Source organism: Carassius carassius, chromosome 11 (assembly GCF_963082965.1).
Source record: "Carassius carassius chromosome 11, fCarCar2.1, whole genome shotgun sequence".
Classification (NCBI taxonomy): domain Eukaryota; kingdom Metazoa; phylum Chordata; class Actinopteri; order Cypriniformes; family Cyprinidae; genus Carassius; species Carassius carassius.
The window spans coordinates 31,671,551-31,691,145 of NC_081765.1; the positions used below are offsets into that span (position 1 = coordinate 31,671,551).

A 19,595-nucleotide genomic window follows, 5' to 3' on the forward strand; every position below is an offset into this window, starting at 1 on the left:
TAAGCTACCGATCTAGAAAACGCTTGATAAAAAAAATAATGTTCCAAATGCAAAGTGCACAGAAGAACCAATTATGCTAACTGCAACATAGCACACAAATATTGGAATAAATTGTTTTTTTGTTTAATTTTTTTTTTTTAAGATATTTGTAGAACTTTTTAATGTTTCATTTGGTTATTATTTTTTATTTGGTTTATTAATTTATAATAAATCTTCCAAGAGGTTTATCTACCAGCTCATTGAGCCTGTTGCATTATGGGAATGCCTTTTTCATAAAGGATACATTTAATGCTGTCTTTTGATTGGATTACACTCTATGCAAGTATGTGAATGTAAACATTTTGTAAGAGGCCAAATCAGTCATTTGGATTTTTATTAATTTTTTTTATTCCAATTAATTAGTTCACCCACGTTAGCTCACCCTCAGACTATCCAAGATGTAGATGAGATTGTTTCTTAATTTGAACAGATTTGGAGAAATTTAGTATTACATCACTTGCTCACCAGTGCTTTTTATACTGTTTTAGACTGCGTTGGCTTGTAAACAGTGCTTAATTTGTGCATATTTCTCTCCTGATTCAGGTGAGTCAACTTTTCCAATGGAGAAAGCAATATCATATACATAATATAAGCAATACACTTACATTTACATTTATTCATTTAGCAGACGCTTTTATCCAAAGCGACTTACAGATGAGGACAGTGGAAGCAATCAAAAACAACAAAAAGAGCAATGATATATAAGTGCTATAACAAGTCTCAGTTAGGTTAACAGTACACATATCATGGGATTTTAAATAATATAATAAATAAAAAGAAAACAGATAGAATAAAAAAAGAATAGAGTAAGCTAGTTTTAGAGATCTTTACACATACACACACACACACACACACACACACATAATAAATGAAAAGAAAATAGAATACAAAAAGATTAGAAAGGTAGTTAGATTTTTTTTTTTAAGAATAGAATTAGAATAGTGAGTGTTAAAGTTAGAGGGTCAAATAAAGATGGAAGAGATGTGTTTTAAGCCGATTCTTGAAGATGGCTAAGGACTCATTTCACCAGGAGGGAACATTTAATTTAAAAGTCCATAAAAGTGACTTTGTGCTTCTTTGGGATGGCACAATCAAGCGACGTTCACTTGCAGAACGCAAGCTTCTAGAGGGCACATAAGTCTGAAGTAACAAATTTAGGTAAATGGGTGCAGAGCCAGTGGTAGTTTTGTAGGCAAGCATCAATGCCTTGAATTTTATACGAGCAGCTATTGGAAGCCAGTGCAAATTGATAAACAGAGGTGTGACATGTATTCTTTTTGGCTCATTAAAAATTAATCTTGCTGCCGCGTTGTGAATTAATTGTAAAGGTTTGATAGAACTTGTCAAGACATTAACTGATGGACTGGAGTGGTGTGGGTTACTTGCGGGTTATTGAGATGTTTTTAACCGCTGTTTGGACTCTCATTCTGACAGCACCCATTCACTGCAGAAGATCCACTGTGAGCAAGTGATGTCATGCTACATTTCTCCAAATCTGTTCTGATGAAGAAACAAACTCATCTACATATGGGATGACCTGAGGATGAGCACATTTCCAGATGTTTTTTTGTGGGGGGGGGGGGGGTGAACTATTATTTCAATGTGCTGAATACATGATAAATTAAAAGGGTAATTCAGCTTCCTGTGTTAGGAAGTGGTATGCAATCATTTGTGCCTGTCCTTCCTTAAAATGCTGCCTACGTAGTCAGCTCACTGTGTATTTCTAACAGAGTTTCAACTGCAAACTTATCACACTTCACAAAACTGAAGCGGTAGACATTTTAGGACAACTTCAAAGAGATTGCCATAATAAAACAATCAGTATATAGCCAAAACCACAGCCCACCACATCCAGGTTTCTCAGCAAAAAGCAAATGAGCATGTTATCATGAGGCTAACATTCACACTCAGTACTTAAATGGCACATAATGCGATCTGAAGACTGATATTCTCTGACCTCTCTTCCATTATGGGTCAAGCTGCATGTTGATGTAATCCACAATGCACTTACTGCAATTAAACCGACTGGAAAAAAAATCATGACCACGGTTATGCCAATGACAAATTCAGTGACACAACGGAAAAGCTTTCATTTCTGGCACAATGTATTGGAAAATAACTACAGCAAAGGACTGTACTCTTGAAGGGACGACATCATCATTATTCAGGTATTTGTCCCATTTTTCAAAGGGTTGAACTGTTATGTACCTTCATATTTTATCTAGAGTGACTTACACTGCACAATATATCATCAATAGCAGTTTATTTCCACAGGTAAGGGTACACTGCTGTCATACTTACTGTGTGACAAATAAAATTCACACAAACTTCACAACTACCATTTTAATGTAAGTTGGATGTGCACTAGTGAAAGTGGTGTCAGAAAACCACTTGTCAAACAGACTTTAGGGCCCTTTACTTGTGGTATTAATGCTTTTTGTTTTAAATGACCAGATCATGATTGGATTGCACTTTACCACATCAAAAGCCAGGAGTCTAATGACAATTGTTGATAAATTCCGTCATTAAAATGCCATGTCGGATGTTGCTCCCACAATTTTCTTACTTGATTTAAATAAGTGATATCCCAATATTTATCAAATTATTATTTATCTAATTTCTTTCCCCAAATACAAGCTCTTCTAAACCCTATCAACATAATATACTGTAGGAATACTCATAGAGAAGGAATTCAAATACATATACCTCATCTCTGTCTGTTAAAATGACAAACAAATAAATGCTGTTCTTTTGAACTTTCTGTTCATCAAAATATCTTGTAACAATGTATTATAGTTTCTACGAAAATAGCAGCACAAGTTTTCAACATTGATAATAATAATTTAAAAAAACAGTTTCTTGAGCAACAAATCAGCATATTAGAGTGATTTCTAAAAGATCATGTGACACTGAAGACTGGAGTAATAATGATGAAAATTCAGCTTTGCTTCACAGGAGTAAATTGCATTTTATAATAAATAATTAAATAGGAAAAAATTATTTTAAATTGTAATCATATTGCACATTTTTACTGTATTTTTGATCAAATAAATACAAGAAAAGCTTACGCCCCACAATATTATTTTCCATATATTCCGTTTTTTAATCATGTAACAGTTATGAAATCCCATTAAAGATGCATTAGACCAAAGATCTCGATGTAATCGGGCTTAACCCTTGTGTCAATGTAAAAAAAACATATACACATACATATACATATATATACATATATATAATTTATGAGTATATGTATATATATATATATATATGTATATATATATGTATATATATATATATATATGTATATATATATATATATATATATGTATATATATATATATATGTATATATATATGTATATATATATATATATATATATATATATATATATATATATATATATATATATATATATATATATACATACTCATAAATTATTAAATAAGAATAAATAAATAAATAAATAAATAAATAAATAAATATTTTTTCATTAAAAAAGATTAAAAATACTAAAATGTCCCTAATGACGCATAGGTTAAAATGTCTATGTAAAGGGGGATTTATGTCTGCCCATTTTCCTTGTCTTTAATAAAAAATTTTTTAAAAGCAGCAAGCTTACCTCTTTGTCCTCTAGGTCTAAAGAAAAGCTACTGAAATCCTCAGTGTTGAGGCACTGAAAATCAGACTCTTCATCAGCGATCGGGACACTGACGACCAAGCTTGGGTTGCTGATATAATTCTCAGTGTCACTATCCATGTTCGTACCTCCAGTGCCTTTAACCAGCTCTAGTGTGGTGTGGTTGGAGTTATCATTTATTCCCTTGCAGTTTCTCCCGATCGTGTTCCCATCTATGGTTTTCTTTTTTGGCTTCCTCCTTAAACAGCCATTCTGGAAGAAATTCTGAAGGCAGGCCTTAAATAAAGCAACACCTTTCCTGATTCGGCCAACTGCTATCTGCAGGTTGTTCTTTTCGACCTCGTCTTCGGGGGCTGCAAGGTTGTCAGCACTGAATGAGCTGAGCAGTAGAGCGAGGAACAGGTTCAGAACCTGCAAAATTTGGAAGAAACCAACTACAGGTTGACACTAATCAGATTTTTTTTGTGTGTGTTTTCATTTATTAGAAGTAACTATACATACCACCAGATTTCCAATGACCATGACCATCATGAACACAATTAAGCAAAAGGGCTGTCCCGACACTTGCATGCAGTCCCACATGGTCTCGATCCACTCTCCACACAAAACCCTGAAGACGATGAGGAACGAGTGGAAGAAATCGTTCATGTGCCAGCGAGGAAGCGTGCAATCCTCAGAAATCTTACACACACAGTCACTGTAGTTCTTCCCGAACAGTTGCATGCCAACCACAGCGAAGATGAAGACGATGATGGCCAGCACAAGCGTCAGGTTGCTCAATGCGCCTAGTGAGTTGCCAATGATCTTGATGAGCATGTTCAGAGTCGGCCAGGACTTAGCTAGTTTGAAGACTCTCAGCTGTTACAATAAGGGGCATAAAAGATTAGAATGGACAAGAAGAGATGCACAATATAGACTTTAAAAAAATTATCAGTGTCAGCTGATATGCTACTTTCCTCTAGTTTTAGATTTAGATTAACTTTAATGTCATCTAATGCTGATTCAAAGTTTATCTTCAAAAAATATATGATTAAATAAATGTTCAGCAAATCACACTTGTACCTCTATAAATGAAACCATGTAACCATAGTTCCCTGAGAAGGGAACGAGACACTCTGTCCACTAGTTCCAGAATGCTACCCCTAGAGGATGCAGTTCAAAGTTCCCTTGGAAGGGAACATCTCAGGTTATTAAACCATGGTCCCCTGAGAAGGGAACGAGACACTGCATCCTCTAGGGGTCACATTGGGGAACTAGAGGATGCAGTTGGAAAATCTCTCGGTAGGTAACAAATATTTGTACTGTACATTATAATGCTGTGATGCCTAAACTTACTTAAATTTAAATTTATTCCTTTTAGTTTGTAGTGTTTTGTTATGAATTTATATCATTTTTTTCAATTATTTATTATATATATATATATATATATATATATATATATATATAGCATGTCAAATTCCCATAAGTATTCATGTTAATTTCCCAAGTAAACTTATAAACAGCATTTCTCTCAAGAAAACTTTAAAGTTAACTTTGAAGACAGCATAACATATAGTAAAGCTCATCTATATGCCTTTATATAGATTATAGAGCCATTAGGTGTAAAGCATGACAGTGGTATACTCTCACCAGTCTGAATGGCCTAAGAAAACCGATTCCAGACACCACGTTTGTCAAACAAAGTTCCAGCAGACTCAGTGTGACTATGATGCTGTCGAAGATATTCCATCCTTCCTGAAAGTAAGTGTACGGGTCCAACGCAACAATCTTGAATATCATTTCGGCTGCAAAGATGCCTATGAAAACCTGCAGGCAAGAAAACATTAAAACTTTGAACTTTTTAGTTTTTTACAAAACTAAAGCCATTTTTACATATGTTGATCAGTCAATAAATAAAAATAATCAATCAATATAAATAAACTGTACCTATGAAAACCTGTAGGTAAGAAGACAATAAAACGTTTTAAAATGAACAACATACAAGTAGAGTGACCATTTGTCCTCTTTTTCCCGGGGATTTCGAAATTGCCTGAAACAGCGGTTCTTAACCGTGGTCCTCATGACCCCCCGCTTTGCACATTTTGTATGTTTCTCTCATTGCTTCACATGTTTGTTCCATTCAAACTTAAGTGCCCTGCGAAGCGGACATCACAGTTTAGTATTTCAAAGGATATGTTTCATTCAAAGGGCATTCAAGTGAGCGAGACGTGACTACTGTGCAAATCTCAGTGATTACGTTTAAATAACTCTTCACACTTCAGTAGTAAGTTCTGTCTCCGTGTGAAGACGAAGCAGGCAGTGGTTTAGTTCAAATCCTTAAGTGAGGTAAACTTCAGCTGATTTGCCGTGTGCAGAGAGTAGAGAGCAGTGAACGCTGTGTAGGGACCATGTCAATTGGAACACAGTTAATTCATGGAGCTGTCTTCTAACGAGCCAATGATTTCATTCAGGTTTGTTAACCAAGAGAGACATGTAAAATATGCAGAGCCGGGGTCCCATGGACCAGGATTAAGAACGGCTGTTTTAGACAATTTAGAAATCCTGACCAGGATATTTCCTGGAAAATAGGATTTCGATCACCCTATTAAAAGTATTTAAAAAAAACTAGAGCTGTCTGTTTAAATTTGAAATAAAAAACATTACATATGTAATGTGGAGTTCTTGATCACTTTTATCAATCACTGATGAGAAAACATCACTACAAAATAAAGTGGCTTATATTCTTAAAAATCAAAATACCATTTTAACACTTTCACATATACATTTATAAATTAGTAAATTCACACTCCTCCATTCAGTAGGGTTGCACACTAATAACAGTAACTCTTTTTTAGAATAACAGAACAAGCCTCCAAATATTTTACATGAGGGCATTTCATAATCATTAAAATGCTGCTACAAATGTCTCTTACCACATTGGCAGTTGAAAGCATGTAAACATATTCATTTTTCATGGGATAATACTCCATGGCCATGAATACTGTGTTTATCACTATGCAAATGGTGATAAACAGATCTGCGAAGGGGTCCATCACAACCATGTGGACAGTTTTCTTTATCTTCAGCCATGTGGGACTGCAATCCCAGATCAGATTATTCTCTGCAAAATCGATCCAACACTCCACACACTTCTGTTTCCAGATCTCCGACACTGCCATGTTAAATAAAAAAGTACTGGTATGAATTTTGGCAAAATTTGTAACAAACAGAAATGAGCAATCAAGCACTTGATTAAGAGAACATGTCATCTTCCTTCTGTGAAAAATAAAAAGGGCCACTATGAAAGTGAGAAATGAGAACTGAGGCTGTCAAACTTAAATAAGGCAATAAAAGCATCAGTAATTTTCACTTTATTTAGGTATCATATGACATTTGTTCATATGTATGTGAATAAATGATAACAATTTAACAAAACTATTTATTTAAAATTACAGAGTAAAATCCAACAAATATCTCTCACACTGAGTTTCTTGTAAGGGGCTATTCCCACAAAATACACGACTTTTCCACAAGACCTTGCTTTTTCCCCCCATTCAAGTGTCGAATCTCACATTTTTCAAAGTAAAAACGCATTCTTTGTGAATGGCCCCTAAGTGTGTTTGGCATTTAGGGTTTCTTACAGTCAGTAGGGTTGTTGCTGACACTTGCGATGCTCAAAGCTCTCTGTCTTGCAGACTGGTCATATAGAAAACCCTTTGAAAAGCTCCTTGAACCAGATCGGCGTCGGTCTTCATCTGTGTCATACTATAAAGGAATTAAATCAACAGCAAATACATCAACACATGTTATGATGTTGCTTCATTAGTGTTTTTAATGCAGCCATCTATTGCTATCTGTCAGTCATTCTTGTATTCAACTCAGTTAATTCAATCAACTTGTAAAACATCTTGGATTGATATTTCACAAGAAACGTGGCATAAATGTGGCATAAAATAAATTCCAAATATTTAATTAAAAACAAAATAATTTACAAAACATGTTTAAAACATAACATCTCATTCTTGATTTTTTTTATACAGTACAATACAATTATTCATAAAATACAAAGGTTTTAAAAAGTTGTAAAAAAAAAAGTTTACAAAACAATTTAATTAAGAAAAGACAATTTATTTGACATTATGCAGAGTAACATGCTTTAAACACATGCTTTATCAAGCTTTGAATAAAAAGCTGGATAAATTGTGTATTTAGCTTTTTTAATGATTAATCAATTAATTGGACAAATAATTGACAAATTAATCGATTTTGAAAATATATATTAGTTGAAGTAACTTTAATATTGCCCATTTTTATGTCTTTACATGCTGATGATATGCTGTCATCCTGGAAAACAGTTTAAATTGTTTGTTGTCACAACTTGAATATGCATGCAGATTTCTGCAGAATGTGAATCTGATCACCCATAAGTTCCCTGCCATTTTTTTTTAAATATATATTTAGCATTTGATTATGCATTGTTGTTTTTTTTACATATTTAAATTAATTCCACAGAAGTCTGCAGATTTTCACCCAAAGTCAGACAAAAACAACAACAAGAAAAAACTAAATAATAATAAAATATAGCCAATCATCAGGGTTCAAGCACAACCCAGTGGGCAATTAATGTTAAAAAGACATCAAAATGATATAAAAAAACATTTCAAATATGCAAATCAAACTGGTCAAAAACTTGACATGACACATATACATGAAGGTATTTCGGAGATCACAGATTTCTTTGTTAACTAACTGATTAAATTTAGATTGTTATAACCTTCATTAAACTTTAAACTATGAAACTATAATGTATGATAAACTATTTAACCATTTACACACCTTTCAGTTTATGAGCATTCATATGTAATTTCACCCCTGATAAATCTGCATTCTTTTGATAACTTTTTGTCAACAGGGTCACTAGATGATACATACAAGATTTGGCATTGATTGGACAAATGATCTAGGAGGAGTTTAAAAAAGTCGGTTTATAAAACAGCTCAAAATACTGGAATAATTTATAAAGTACATTTTGTTAAGTTTTTCTCAGAGAATATTTTTTTTATTATTATTTTTTTTTTTATTGTAATCTTTATGGTTGTGGAGATATGAGCAAAAAATGTAAAAGTACTTATTATAGTGCCACCTATGGTCCAATCGGGGTCTGTGGGCACCTGAGTAGTGGAGGACCATCCTACCAAATTTGGTGTTTCTAGGACTTACATTTTTGGCTGGTCAGAAACCTTTAGGACAAAAAAAGAATAGAAATAATAATAAAAAGAAAATCGTCACAAATAAAATAGGGTTCTGTCAGAGTCCTTTAGTGCTTGGACCCCAAACAGAGAGAGAATTATAATAAAAATGTGCAGTTTAAAACTAAACATTGCACCACAGCAACAGCACATGCATTATATGTGCTTACACAAGTGTCGTCAAATGTGGCTCTTTTTCTGGAGACCTCTGGCGTCAGTATTCCGGAGGGCGAGTTGGGTGAAGACGCTCCGCCCGACACTATCACCATGCCATTGCTGTCAACCATGTACCGTACTTTTCCATTAGACGGCAACAGTATACGCGGCGTCAGACTGCTTTTGCTAAGAGTGCTGTAAAGCCGCTCGGATCGAGAGGGTAGAAATAGAGAGTCTCTCCGGCTGCCCGTCTCCTCACACATGCTTTGCTCGTCGTCAGCGTAGTTGTTTTCTGAATTCACACGCCTGCGGAAGTTGAAGATGCTACCTTTGCTGTCCCGACGTGGGCTGAGGATTGAACCCTGAAAACTCAGGGGGGACTGAGGAGAAAAAAGAGCCTTACAAATATACAAGTATACTGCCAAACAAATTAAGGCGAATGAGGATGTAACCTGACTAACCAATGGATCATATACCAATTTACAACTTTTACCAATTTGCCATTCCAACTTTACCAACTGTCGGCCTTATTATCATATATAACCTTAACAACAAATACTGTACATAGGCATCCACACCAATGCATGATAATTGATTGGCTGTCAATGTTTAAATTATTTATGAACTAAAAAAAAAACCCACTGTGAAAATGATTCTAGTGATTTTGTTCTTCAGTGTCATTATAGCTGTGATGTGGCCTGATTATTAAAACTTTCATTTTAGTTAAAGTTATCATTCTTTGTTTTTGCTCTTGTCTAGTGTAAGTTCATAGAAATCCTGCGGTTTTTAAATTAATTTGTTCATTTTACAGTAATGATCCAAAAATATTGTACAAAAATGTGCAGATCAATTGGTGTATATTATGCTATTACATATTTTAGCAATTTCTTTAAAGAAAAATGGCAGAGGGTGATGCTTTGCCATTAAAAATTTCAGCCCACATAAGAATAACATAAAAATAAAATCTAAACATTTTAAAGGAAAGATGAGCCTAGCAACAGATCAGTTGGACAAGCAACGGCAGGACAGAACAAAACTGGCAAAAATCGTGAATATCTTGATGATGAAGATGAAGAGTATGTTGATGATTATGCTGAATATGAAAATGAACAATAACGTAGGTGAAGGATGACAATGTGAGAAGATGAAAAATAAATAAAAGTTGAAGTTTTTTTCTCAAAGCTAAGGAAAAAAATCTGTTTTGAACAAGGAGGAGAAAATAATTTTGAAAAGAATGTCAAAACAAAGTCAAGCAGATAGTTGAAAGAATTAGGATGGCAGCATAAAATAAAATGAACTTTTAATGCTGAATAATGTAGAAACTTTACATCTGTCTATCAATAATATATTTAATGTTCAGTATCATTTCTAAATCATGAATCAGTTATATAAATTAGATCCATCTATTCATCACTCCTGTACACCATAAAATCCTCATTCTTCATTTATCCTAAAATGTCAAAGTTTGTCTGTCCTGTACTATTCTAAAACTGTAATAATATCACAGGTAAGCACTAAGACATTTCCATAATTATTCTGATTTTACAAGCATTGCTATGACTGTTGTCTTCTGTATTTAAGCAAATTACATTTCCTTATTGGTAAAATAAGCAGCAAATGATAAGATACGATTTTTTCTAACCTGATGTGGAGACGTGTAGGTCCTTTCACGAGATCTCTTGATTTTTCCATCAGATGTCAAACGGAAGCTGGCCTTTCTATCATTTATCTCCCTGTTCGGATCCTCCTCTTTCTCGCCATCCCCCTGACGCTGTCTCTTTTTCCTGTGGTTGCGTCTTTCTTTGGCACTTTTGGAACTGAGTTTGGAGGTGTCCGAGGAAGAGTCCATCTTTTCTCCACTGAGCCCATCACATGCTTCTGCCTCAGCCTGTCATTGCAATCATGCAACAGATTTTACTTATGCAGTTTGTAAAGGTTTCCGGAATTTACATTCATGCATATGAAATGCTTCGAATGAATACATTCTGGTAGTGATGCATGCATTTCCTGGGAATCAAACCCATGACTTTGTCACCAATGGCATTGTACACTACCATCTGCATGGTATTCATACCCCCGTTTTAATGAAAACACCCAACAGACCACCCAACAGACCTGAGCTTCCTCCTCCTGTCTCATCAGCTGCTGGATCATGGCATTAAACTCCTCCTCTTTCTTCAAAGCCTCATCCATAGTGGCTTGATTTTGTTCTTCATATGCCATGGCAACCACAGCCAGGATCAGATTCACCAGGTAGAATGATCCCAAGAAAATGACCAGCACGAAAAAAATCATGTAGGTTTTTCCTGCGGCCCGAAGTGTCTATAAGAAAAGTCCACAATTAGTGTAGAATAAACATACAGTAGGAAGCTATTTGTGTCATTCCAACATGCTTATCTTCTTTTCCTAACAATGAAAGTGGATGGGGACTCTATAAATGAAAAAAAGAATATATATATATATATATATATATATATATATATATATATATATATATATATATATATATATATATATATATATATATATATATATATAAAATACCATTAAATAGTCCATTTGACTACATTCTAAATCATATGATTGATTTTTGTGAAGAACAGATCGGAGGAAGAAAATGCACAAACAGTCTGCAAATCATCTTTTTGTGTTCCACAAAAGATAAAAATAATAATACAAACTTGGTTCTCTACATAGACAAACAAAACAAGCACCTGTTGGTAAAGATTCTCCCAGTAGTCTTGAGTCATCAGTCTGAATAAGGAAAGGAAGGCCCAGCCAAAGGAATCAAAGCTTGTGTAACCATAATCTGGATTGGGACCTACTTTTACACAGACAAAATTTTCTGGACACTGCCTGAAACACACATGCGTGAGACAGCAATTGTCAAAAACTCACCATGCAACATAACATAATACATGTAACTGGTCTTGGTGAATGATGTTTGAAGGGAAGATAATGCCAAGGTTTATGAAATAATTCAATACACATAGCTTACCCAGCATCACTACTTTTCCCACAGATCAGAGCATCTTTCTTTCCTGTTGGGATATAATGGTTACCTACAGGAAAAAGAAGAATACTATTCATATATATATATTATAGTTTATATTTATTTGCTTACCCCCAGGACATCCAAGATGTAGTGCCTTTGTTTCTTCAGTAGAACACAAACCAAGATTTTAACTCAAACCGTTGCAGTCTGTAAGTTGTATTATGGAAGTGGATGGGAATCATGGAATCATTTTAAGAGTCAAAAAAACATACACAAACCAAACCAAAATAAACCCTTCATGACGATACATTGATGTGTAAAGACATGAAAAGATTGGTCTGTGCAAGAAACTGATCAGTATTTATATTGTTTTTTAGCTATGATTCATCACAAAGTCTGAACTCTCCTGAGCGTGTTCTCAACAACTGAGACTTGATGCGTTTTCTTCTTCTTCTTGCTTTACAGCAGATCGCAGACTTAGAAGTGCCTTACCGGCACCTATCTCTCAAATTGACCATTGACACTTTATCTACAATCTCAATTAGGAGCATCAATGGTCCATTTGAGAGATAGGTGGCGGTAAAGCACTTATAAGTCTGCGGTCCGCTGTAAAGCAAGAAGAAGAAGAAAACGCGTCACGCACCAGTTGTTGAGAATGCGCTCAGGAGATTTCGGACTTTGTGATGAATCATAGCTAAAAAACAATATAAATACTGATCAGTTTCTTCGTTTCTTGAAGAAACAGTTACTTTCATTGTTTCATGTCTTTACACATCAGTGTATCATCACAAGCTGCAGGGTTTAATTTGGGTTTGTTTGTATGTTTTTTTGACTCTCAAATGCGTGATTCTCATCCTCTTACATCATACGACTGACATACCGCAATGGTTTAAAATATTAGTTTGTGTTCTACTGAAGAAACAAAGTCACTACTTTTTTGGGTGAACTATCCCTGTAATATATTACTATTTTCTTAATTTTTGTATTTATACTTTTCATCGGTTGATGTATTTTATTTTGGTAACACTTTAGAATTAGGTTCTATTAGTTAATGTTAGTTCACATGGACTTTAGTTCACATGAACTAAGAAAGAACAATCCTTCTACAGTATTTATTATTCTTAGCTAATGTTAATTTCAACATTTAGTAATGCAGTACTCAAATTAAAAGTTGTGCTTGTTAATATTAGTTAATGCACTGTGAATTAGCATGAACTTACATAAAATAACATTAACAAAGATTAATAAATAAAGTAATAAATGTATTGTTCATTGATTGTTCATGTTAACTAATACATTAACTAATGGAACCTTAAAGTGTTACCTTTATTTTTTTTTATAATTGTTATTTATTTATTGCACCAAAATTACCATATGACCATTTTCTTCATTGTTTTTTGGCAATAAATGTCCTGTAATAAATGAACATTTTCTTATTGGTCCAAAATAAGAACCAAAAATATTGAAGAAAATGGTCTTACATCAAAACCAGAAAAGAACAGTCTGACCATTAACTGGGAAGGTGTTTTTTTAATTTATTTTTTTTATGGAGCAGACCCCCCATGAGTTAGGTGGGATTCCTCTTCCTCTTTCTCTCAAACAGGTTTTTCATGGCTGGAGCTAATGTAAACATCCATAATGCTGAATGATGACAGCTGGCTGTCTGGCTAGTGTACAGATCACTTACACACATAAAATACTTGTGTTCTAAAACCTCTAGTCTCTCTGGATTATGTGATGTTGTGATAACCATATTATATGCAATAACTTATCACATACAGTGATAATGTATCATTTCAACGTTCTGTACCATTTCTAAATCACTAATCAAATAAATAAATTAGTGTTGTACAGTCATTCATTTATATAATTTTATGTGGCTTTCTGTTGAAATGCATGGATGCATGTATGTATTGGTGGATAAATATATGGATGCATTTATGGTTGTACTGATGCGTGTATGGATGTAGCAAAATTCACATTTAGCAACAGTTACAATTTTTGTAGGAAACCATGGTCCAACATTGCCTTTTGTCTAATTCAATTTGTCATTTTGTTGTGTTGTGTTAAAAAAAAAGTTTTTGTTTTCTATTAATTGCCTTTGGTTGCATGAAAGCATTTAATGATTTTGCTTAGTTTAATATCTGCATGCACAATATTGTGCACTAACATATTTTCAGCTACATGTACTTCTAATACTACTAAAATGTATCGCATGATTATTTGAGTTTTCACAACAAAACACAAATGTTGATAATCGTTACATAAATAGTGCAGCTGCATCAGATTCTGAATCTATTCGATTCAGCAAAACAATGAAAATGAACTTACTTCGATTTGTAATGTATTCCATGCAGTCAGGTATTTCGTAACACCTTGTTGCATTCCTAACCATATAATCAGTGAAGTTCTGATTGGATGACTGGAGCACACATTTTTGTTTAAGAACTCCCATGAACAGCTGCAGTCCGACCAAAGCAAAGACGCTTAGGCAAAAAAGAGTCAAGATCATCACATCTGACAGCTTCTTCACTGACTGGATCAGAGCTCGAACGATTGTTTTCAGCCCTGTGCAAAACAGAGTAAACATTGTAACTTTCCTACTTTACACTAATGTAATCAGGGTCCAAAATTCCATTCAAGTATTTTATTCTGACATTGAAATGGAATAATTTAACTGTTGTTTTAATGTTTATGACAAACAGCGCAGGTCATTGTGACATCACATACGAGACCCTGTCCTTGTTTTGCCAAATTTTAGCCATTTGAAGATGTGTGAGTCATGACAGATGTATTCCTTCAGTTTATGATTTATTTCACTAATGACACATCAGCAAGGGCCAGGCTATCATTTTTACAATTTACATTTTTTAATTGTTGCAGTTTTTATTTAATGTATTACATCAATTTTGGACCCTGAATGTATTTAAATAGTTATAGTTATTTGTATATATATATATATATATATATATTTATATATATATATATATATATATATATATGATATGTTCTTAATGTTTCAGGATAAAGGCTAAAGTTCACTAGTTTTTCATGTGTCATATCCACATCACCGCTGAAGACATGCAAGATGGCTACGCTACAAAAAAATGCATCACAAAAGGAGAGGAGTAACAAAAACAGCAAACACTCGCCCAGAACTAATCTAGGTCTGATTTCAACAACACATACCAGTGATTGTTAAAGGAACAGTTCACTCAGAAAAGAACATTTGCTGAAAATGTACTCATTCAAAAAATGTGTGGATTACTGTGATGTTTTTATCAGCTGTTTGGACTCTCATTCCGACGGCACCCATTCACTGCAGAGGATCCACTGGTTAGCAAGTGATGGGACGCTACATTTCTCCAAATCTGGTCAGATGAAGAAGCAAACTTGAATCTTGAATGGGCAGAGGATGAGTACATTTTCAGCAGATTTTCATTTTTGTTTGAACTATTGCTTTTGTAGTAGGCCTACTTTTACTGATTTTAATTATCGTAAGCACACATAAATAAAACTGTTCTCAGACTACATATGATAAAAGAAATGACTGCTATTCAGGGTGTCGCACCACAGATTCAAACTGATATATTTCAAGATTTGTGAGTTTTTGGCCAACTGATTTTTTTGTTTGTTTATTTGTTTGTTTGTTTTTTGCATGCAACCATCAAATCATAAATTAAAGAAAGAACAACTGAAAAAGAAAACTGTAAAATGTTTGAAAGAAATCCTTATTTAAGCACTTAAAGAAGAACATAACATGCTTGAAGAAAGCAGTACCAGCATCTTTGACCCTGACCTTTGTCCTAACTCTCACCTGGGATGACTGATATAGTTTTCAGGGCACGAAGAACTCTGAACGCTCGCAGGGCGGACACATTACCCAGATCCACAAACTCTGTTAAATATCTGAAACATGGAGGGTGGGAAATCAAACACTGCCAGACATACAACAGACAGAAGGGTCGAGACTTGGGGTTGCAGTCGGGTTCAAAGGTCACACAGAGGTCGTACATCTAATCGTGTTCTCTGCTTACCTGGAATTACAGAAATAGTTTTCAAAGCTCTGAGTACCCTGAATGTGCGGAGAGCTGATATATTGCCTATCTTTATAAACTCTATATCAAACCTGTGGGACCAAATGCACAGATAGAAATAAAGCTGAAGGTCACTGAAGATGCTATTGGCCTTTATGGACATTTTATGGTCTAATTATAAGTTAAGAATGCTTTTGCTCCTTAAAAAAAGTATTAAAAATAAATTAGAATTCAAATAAAATAAGTTTTTTTTAAATCGAGTGCATAAACATAAAAAAGAAATATAAAATAATAATATATTTAATATATAATAAAATATTTAAATTATTTATAAAAAAACACTTAAGGAATTATTATTATTATTATAAAAACTAATCAACTTTTCTCTGTGATTTTAAATAGACAAATAGAAATAGAAATAAAGATAGAACTGAAGGACTCTAAATGTTTTATTCTAAACTATCAGTTTAAAACTTTAATAATTTAAAATGTTAGAGACAGAAACCAAGAAAAAAATAAATGTATTTCAACCAACAGATTTGCATTAGTTTTTTAATATTTACCAGACACTTTTATCCGCAGCACTCTTATTCTTGAATGCTGTAATAACCACTGAAGATGATCATTTTTGACCACTCTATGGACTATGAAACACTAAAGGTAAAGAGTTTAATTTATATGCCATCAGCAGCACCAAACAGAATTGCAAAAATAATAAACATTTCCAGATTCCCAGATTCCAACTTGCCCCTTCTGTCATAATTTTCTGACAAGTCAAATACTATGAAAAAATTTAGGATGGGACTTTTGTCATTAACAAATTGACTGGATGGTGAAAGTGGGTGATTCATATAAAAAGGAGTCATTTCAGGCCAGTAGAGGAGATGAAAAGCAAGACGGTGATGTCAAACAAAATGAAAAGTTGTTTTAGAGAGTAAATTACTCAACGATTGTAAAATCTGATTTTTTTTATCTGCAGTAGTTTTTACAGATAAATCATCCTTGACAAGACAAGAATGTGAATTAAGAAGGTAAACCTGGTCAGTTAGAAATGATCAAAAAAATGACACTCTTCAACTTTAAGCAATGATAACAAATGAATTATTATTTATAGCAGTGTAGATGGGGTAAATAACAGATTTGTCATACTCACGCCATGACTATAACCATAAAATCCAACCAGTTCCACGGGTCTCTGAGGAACGTAAACTGTCCCACACAGAATCCCCTGGCGATGATCTTTATGAGCGCTTCAAAGGTGTATATCCCAGTGAAGACATATCTGTTAAGAACAAGACCCTCAGTTCCTGCAGTCAGCAAACATTGTGAACATTGGAAAAGCAACAACGAGATCAACTCACTCTAATTTCTTCGCCCATTCTGGAGGCTGTAAGTACACCATGAAAGTGCAGTTTGCCAGTATAGTGAACATTATAAATATACTGAACAATGTGAAACCTGCAGTTAAGGAAACTTAGTGACAGTACAAGTTTTTTTTTTTTTTTTTTTTATAGAAATGAACACATTAAATTGATCAGTTATAGTGCAGACATGTATAATATTACCAATAAAATAAAATAAATGCTGTTCTTTCTATTAATCAAATAATCCTGAAAAAAACACGCATCATGGTTTCCATACAAATAATAAGCAACACAACTGTATTTAGCAGCTAATCAGTATATTAGGATGATTTCTGAAGGATCATGTGACACTGAAGACTGGAGGAATGATGATGAAAATTCAGCTTTGCATCACAGGAATAAATTACATCTGAACTTATATTCATATAGAAAGCAGTTCTTTGAAATCGTAATAATATTTCACAATATTACTGATTTTACTGTATTTTTTACCAAATAAATATAGCCTTGGTGAGCAGAAGAGATTTTTTTCTAAATCATTTAAAAATCTTACTGAAATACACCAAACATGTGAAATGAAATTTTTCCTGCAGGATGGAGTAGGATAGGTTTAAAGAGGCTTTACCTAGTAAAATGATGATTCAATAAAAATTTGGATTTTTATCCATTTATATGAATCATATAGCAGTTTTCAACTTGTTTTTCTCCAGGATCAGATTTTACACATTGGACATGAAGTCATCAAGTCATAGTTTCAGGCTCTCACCTGCTAATCATTTATCACACAAAGCATGTTTATCCTGAAGCAAACCTACCTTTAATGGCTTTGGGCTCATATTTTTTTTGAGCTTGTGTAGTTTTGTTAATGGTTTCTGAGAAAAACATCTCCATTTGACATCTACAGGGTTATTTTAATTTAATTACTTGCATTTAGTATCAGTCAAACATACCAGATCCAACAACTCATTTTGAGGTTGTAAATTATGAATTGAAACCCACAGTATTAAACAGTAGAAGACCCATCCATCACAGCATGACAGTCGCCATCGGCATGTTTCAGCAGTTGAGAAGGATATGAATGTACCAAAATCTTAATTGATATTCTCCTCAGAGGATTGAAGGGACTGAAGATGTACAAGGCAGAAGCGGCGTTGAAACGACTGATTGCCTTTTTTTTGTTCACTACTATAAAAGTCTAAACAAGAGGGAGATGAAGAAGATGAATGCATTAAAGGTAGACGAAACAGTCAGCAAAATAAATATACAGTATATGTGTGTCTATGCGTGTAAAAAATAAAAATAAACTAAAATTATATATATATATATATATATATATATATAAATTTGCTGAAAGTTTTCATATTTAATTATTGACCATGAAATTGCTTTTTATTTAAATCAAATCTTATTAAAATTTACTTTTTTATTTTATATTTTATTTTACGTTTCAAATATAAAAAACAATTATTAAAAAAAATTCCAAGTCTTTTTTTCTCCAAGACATTTTTCTAAGATTTCAACTAATTTTCAGGGCGTGTTTTTTTTTTTTTTTACCCCTCGCAGTACCTGTGGACTCTCATGGGTTCATTGAGAAGTATAAATCCACACTCACTGCCTGACTGCTGTAGAACTGGTCCAGGTCCTCCAGTGGTGTGGACACCAATCCTCTGGGAACGTCTCCGTATATGAAGGGCAGATTTTTCCCGGCCTCCAGGCCGCTGTTGGGTTTCCTCCTGCATTCGTCATTTTTATTTCTCTCATGCTTGTCCTTGGACTTTCTGGAGTTCTCCTCAGTGATCCGGCTCTCGATGGCCTTAAGAGATTCACGGGTGAACTTATGGAAACTTTTAGGTCCTGGTGGAGTAAACGTATGCGCCATTTTCTCATCCTGAGCCTTCAGAGTGATTCTCTACACGTCTGCATGAGAAACAACTGGTAGAACCACAGAGAAAGAGTGAGTCAGAGGGAAAGAAACTCATTAGATGTGATCGGTAACTGCAATGTTAACTTTCTATAAAATCCTTCCGGAACCACAAAGAGAAAAAACATTGCCACTCAAAACCATCAGATATGGAATGATATTCCGGACTTTTTTCAAAAGGAATTGCAAATTGTATTTGCAATTGCGTTTTCAATTTG

The 19,595-nt window shown here is 33.9% G+C and overlaps 1 protein-coding gene across 1 annotated transcript in view; it reads right to left on the reverse strand.

The window, feature by feature from the left end:
* scn1laa (sodium channel, voltage-gated, type I-like, alpha) overlaps positions 1 to 19,383 on the reverse strand; it is a 42,992-nt gene extending 23,609 nt beyond the window's left edge. The window contains exons 1-16 of the mRNA XM_059562537.1: positions 19,069 to 19,383; positions 18,533 to 18,651; positions 17,454 to 17,543; positions 17,246 to 17,374; positions 15,873 to 15,964; positions 14,387 to 14,623; positions 12,059 to 12,122; positions 11,775 to 11,916; positions 11,176 to 11,382; positions 10,703 to 10,948; positions 9,075 to 9,440; positions 7,297 to 7,420; positions 6,589 to 6,827; positions 5,306 to 5,482; positions 4,178 to 4,534; positions 3,659 to 4,087 (exon numbers count right to left, since the gene is read on the reverse strand). Coding sequence (XP_059418520.1) covers positions 3,659 to 4,087; positions 4,178 to 4,534; positions 5,306 to 5,482; positions 6,589 to 6,827; positions 7,297 to 7,420; positions 9,075 to 9,440; positions 10,703 to 10,948; positions 11,176 to 11,382; positions 11,775 to 11,916; positions 12,059 to 12,122; positions 14,387 to 14,623; positions 15,873 to 15,964; positions 17,246 to 17,374; positions 17,454 to 17,543; positions 18,533 to 18,651; positions 19,069 to 19,335 — 3,285 coding nt within the window. The 5' untranslated portion in view covers positions 19,336 to 19,383. The remainder of the gene's footprint in view (positions 1 to 3,658; positions 4,088 to 4,177; positions 4,535 to 5,305; positions 5,483 to 6,588; positions 6,828 to 7,296; positions 7,421 to 9,074; positions 9,441 to 10,702; positions 10,949 to 11,175; positions 11,383 to 11,774; positions 11,917 to 12,058; positions 12,123 to 14,386; positions 14,624 to 15,872; positions 15,965 to 17,245; positions 17,375 to 17,453; positions 17,544 to 18,532; positions 18,652 to 19,068) is intronic.
* Between the last annotated feature and the right edge of the window lie 212 nt (positions 19,384 to 19,595).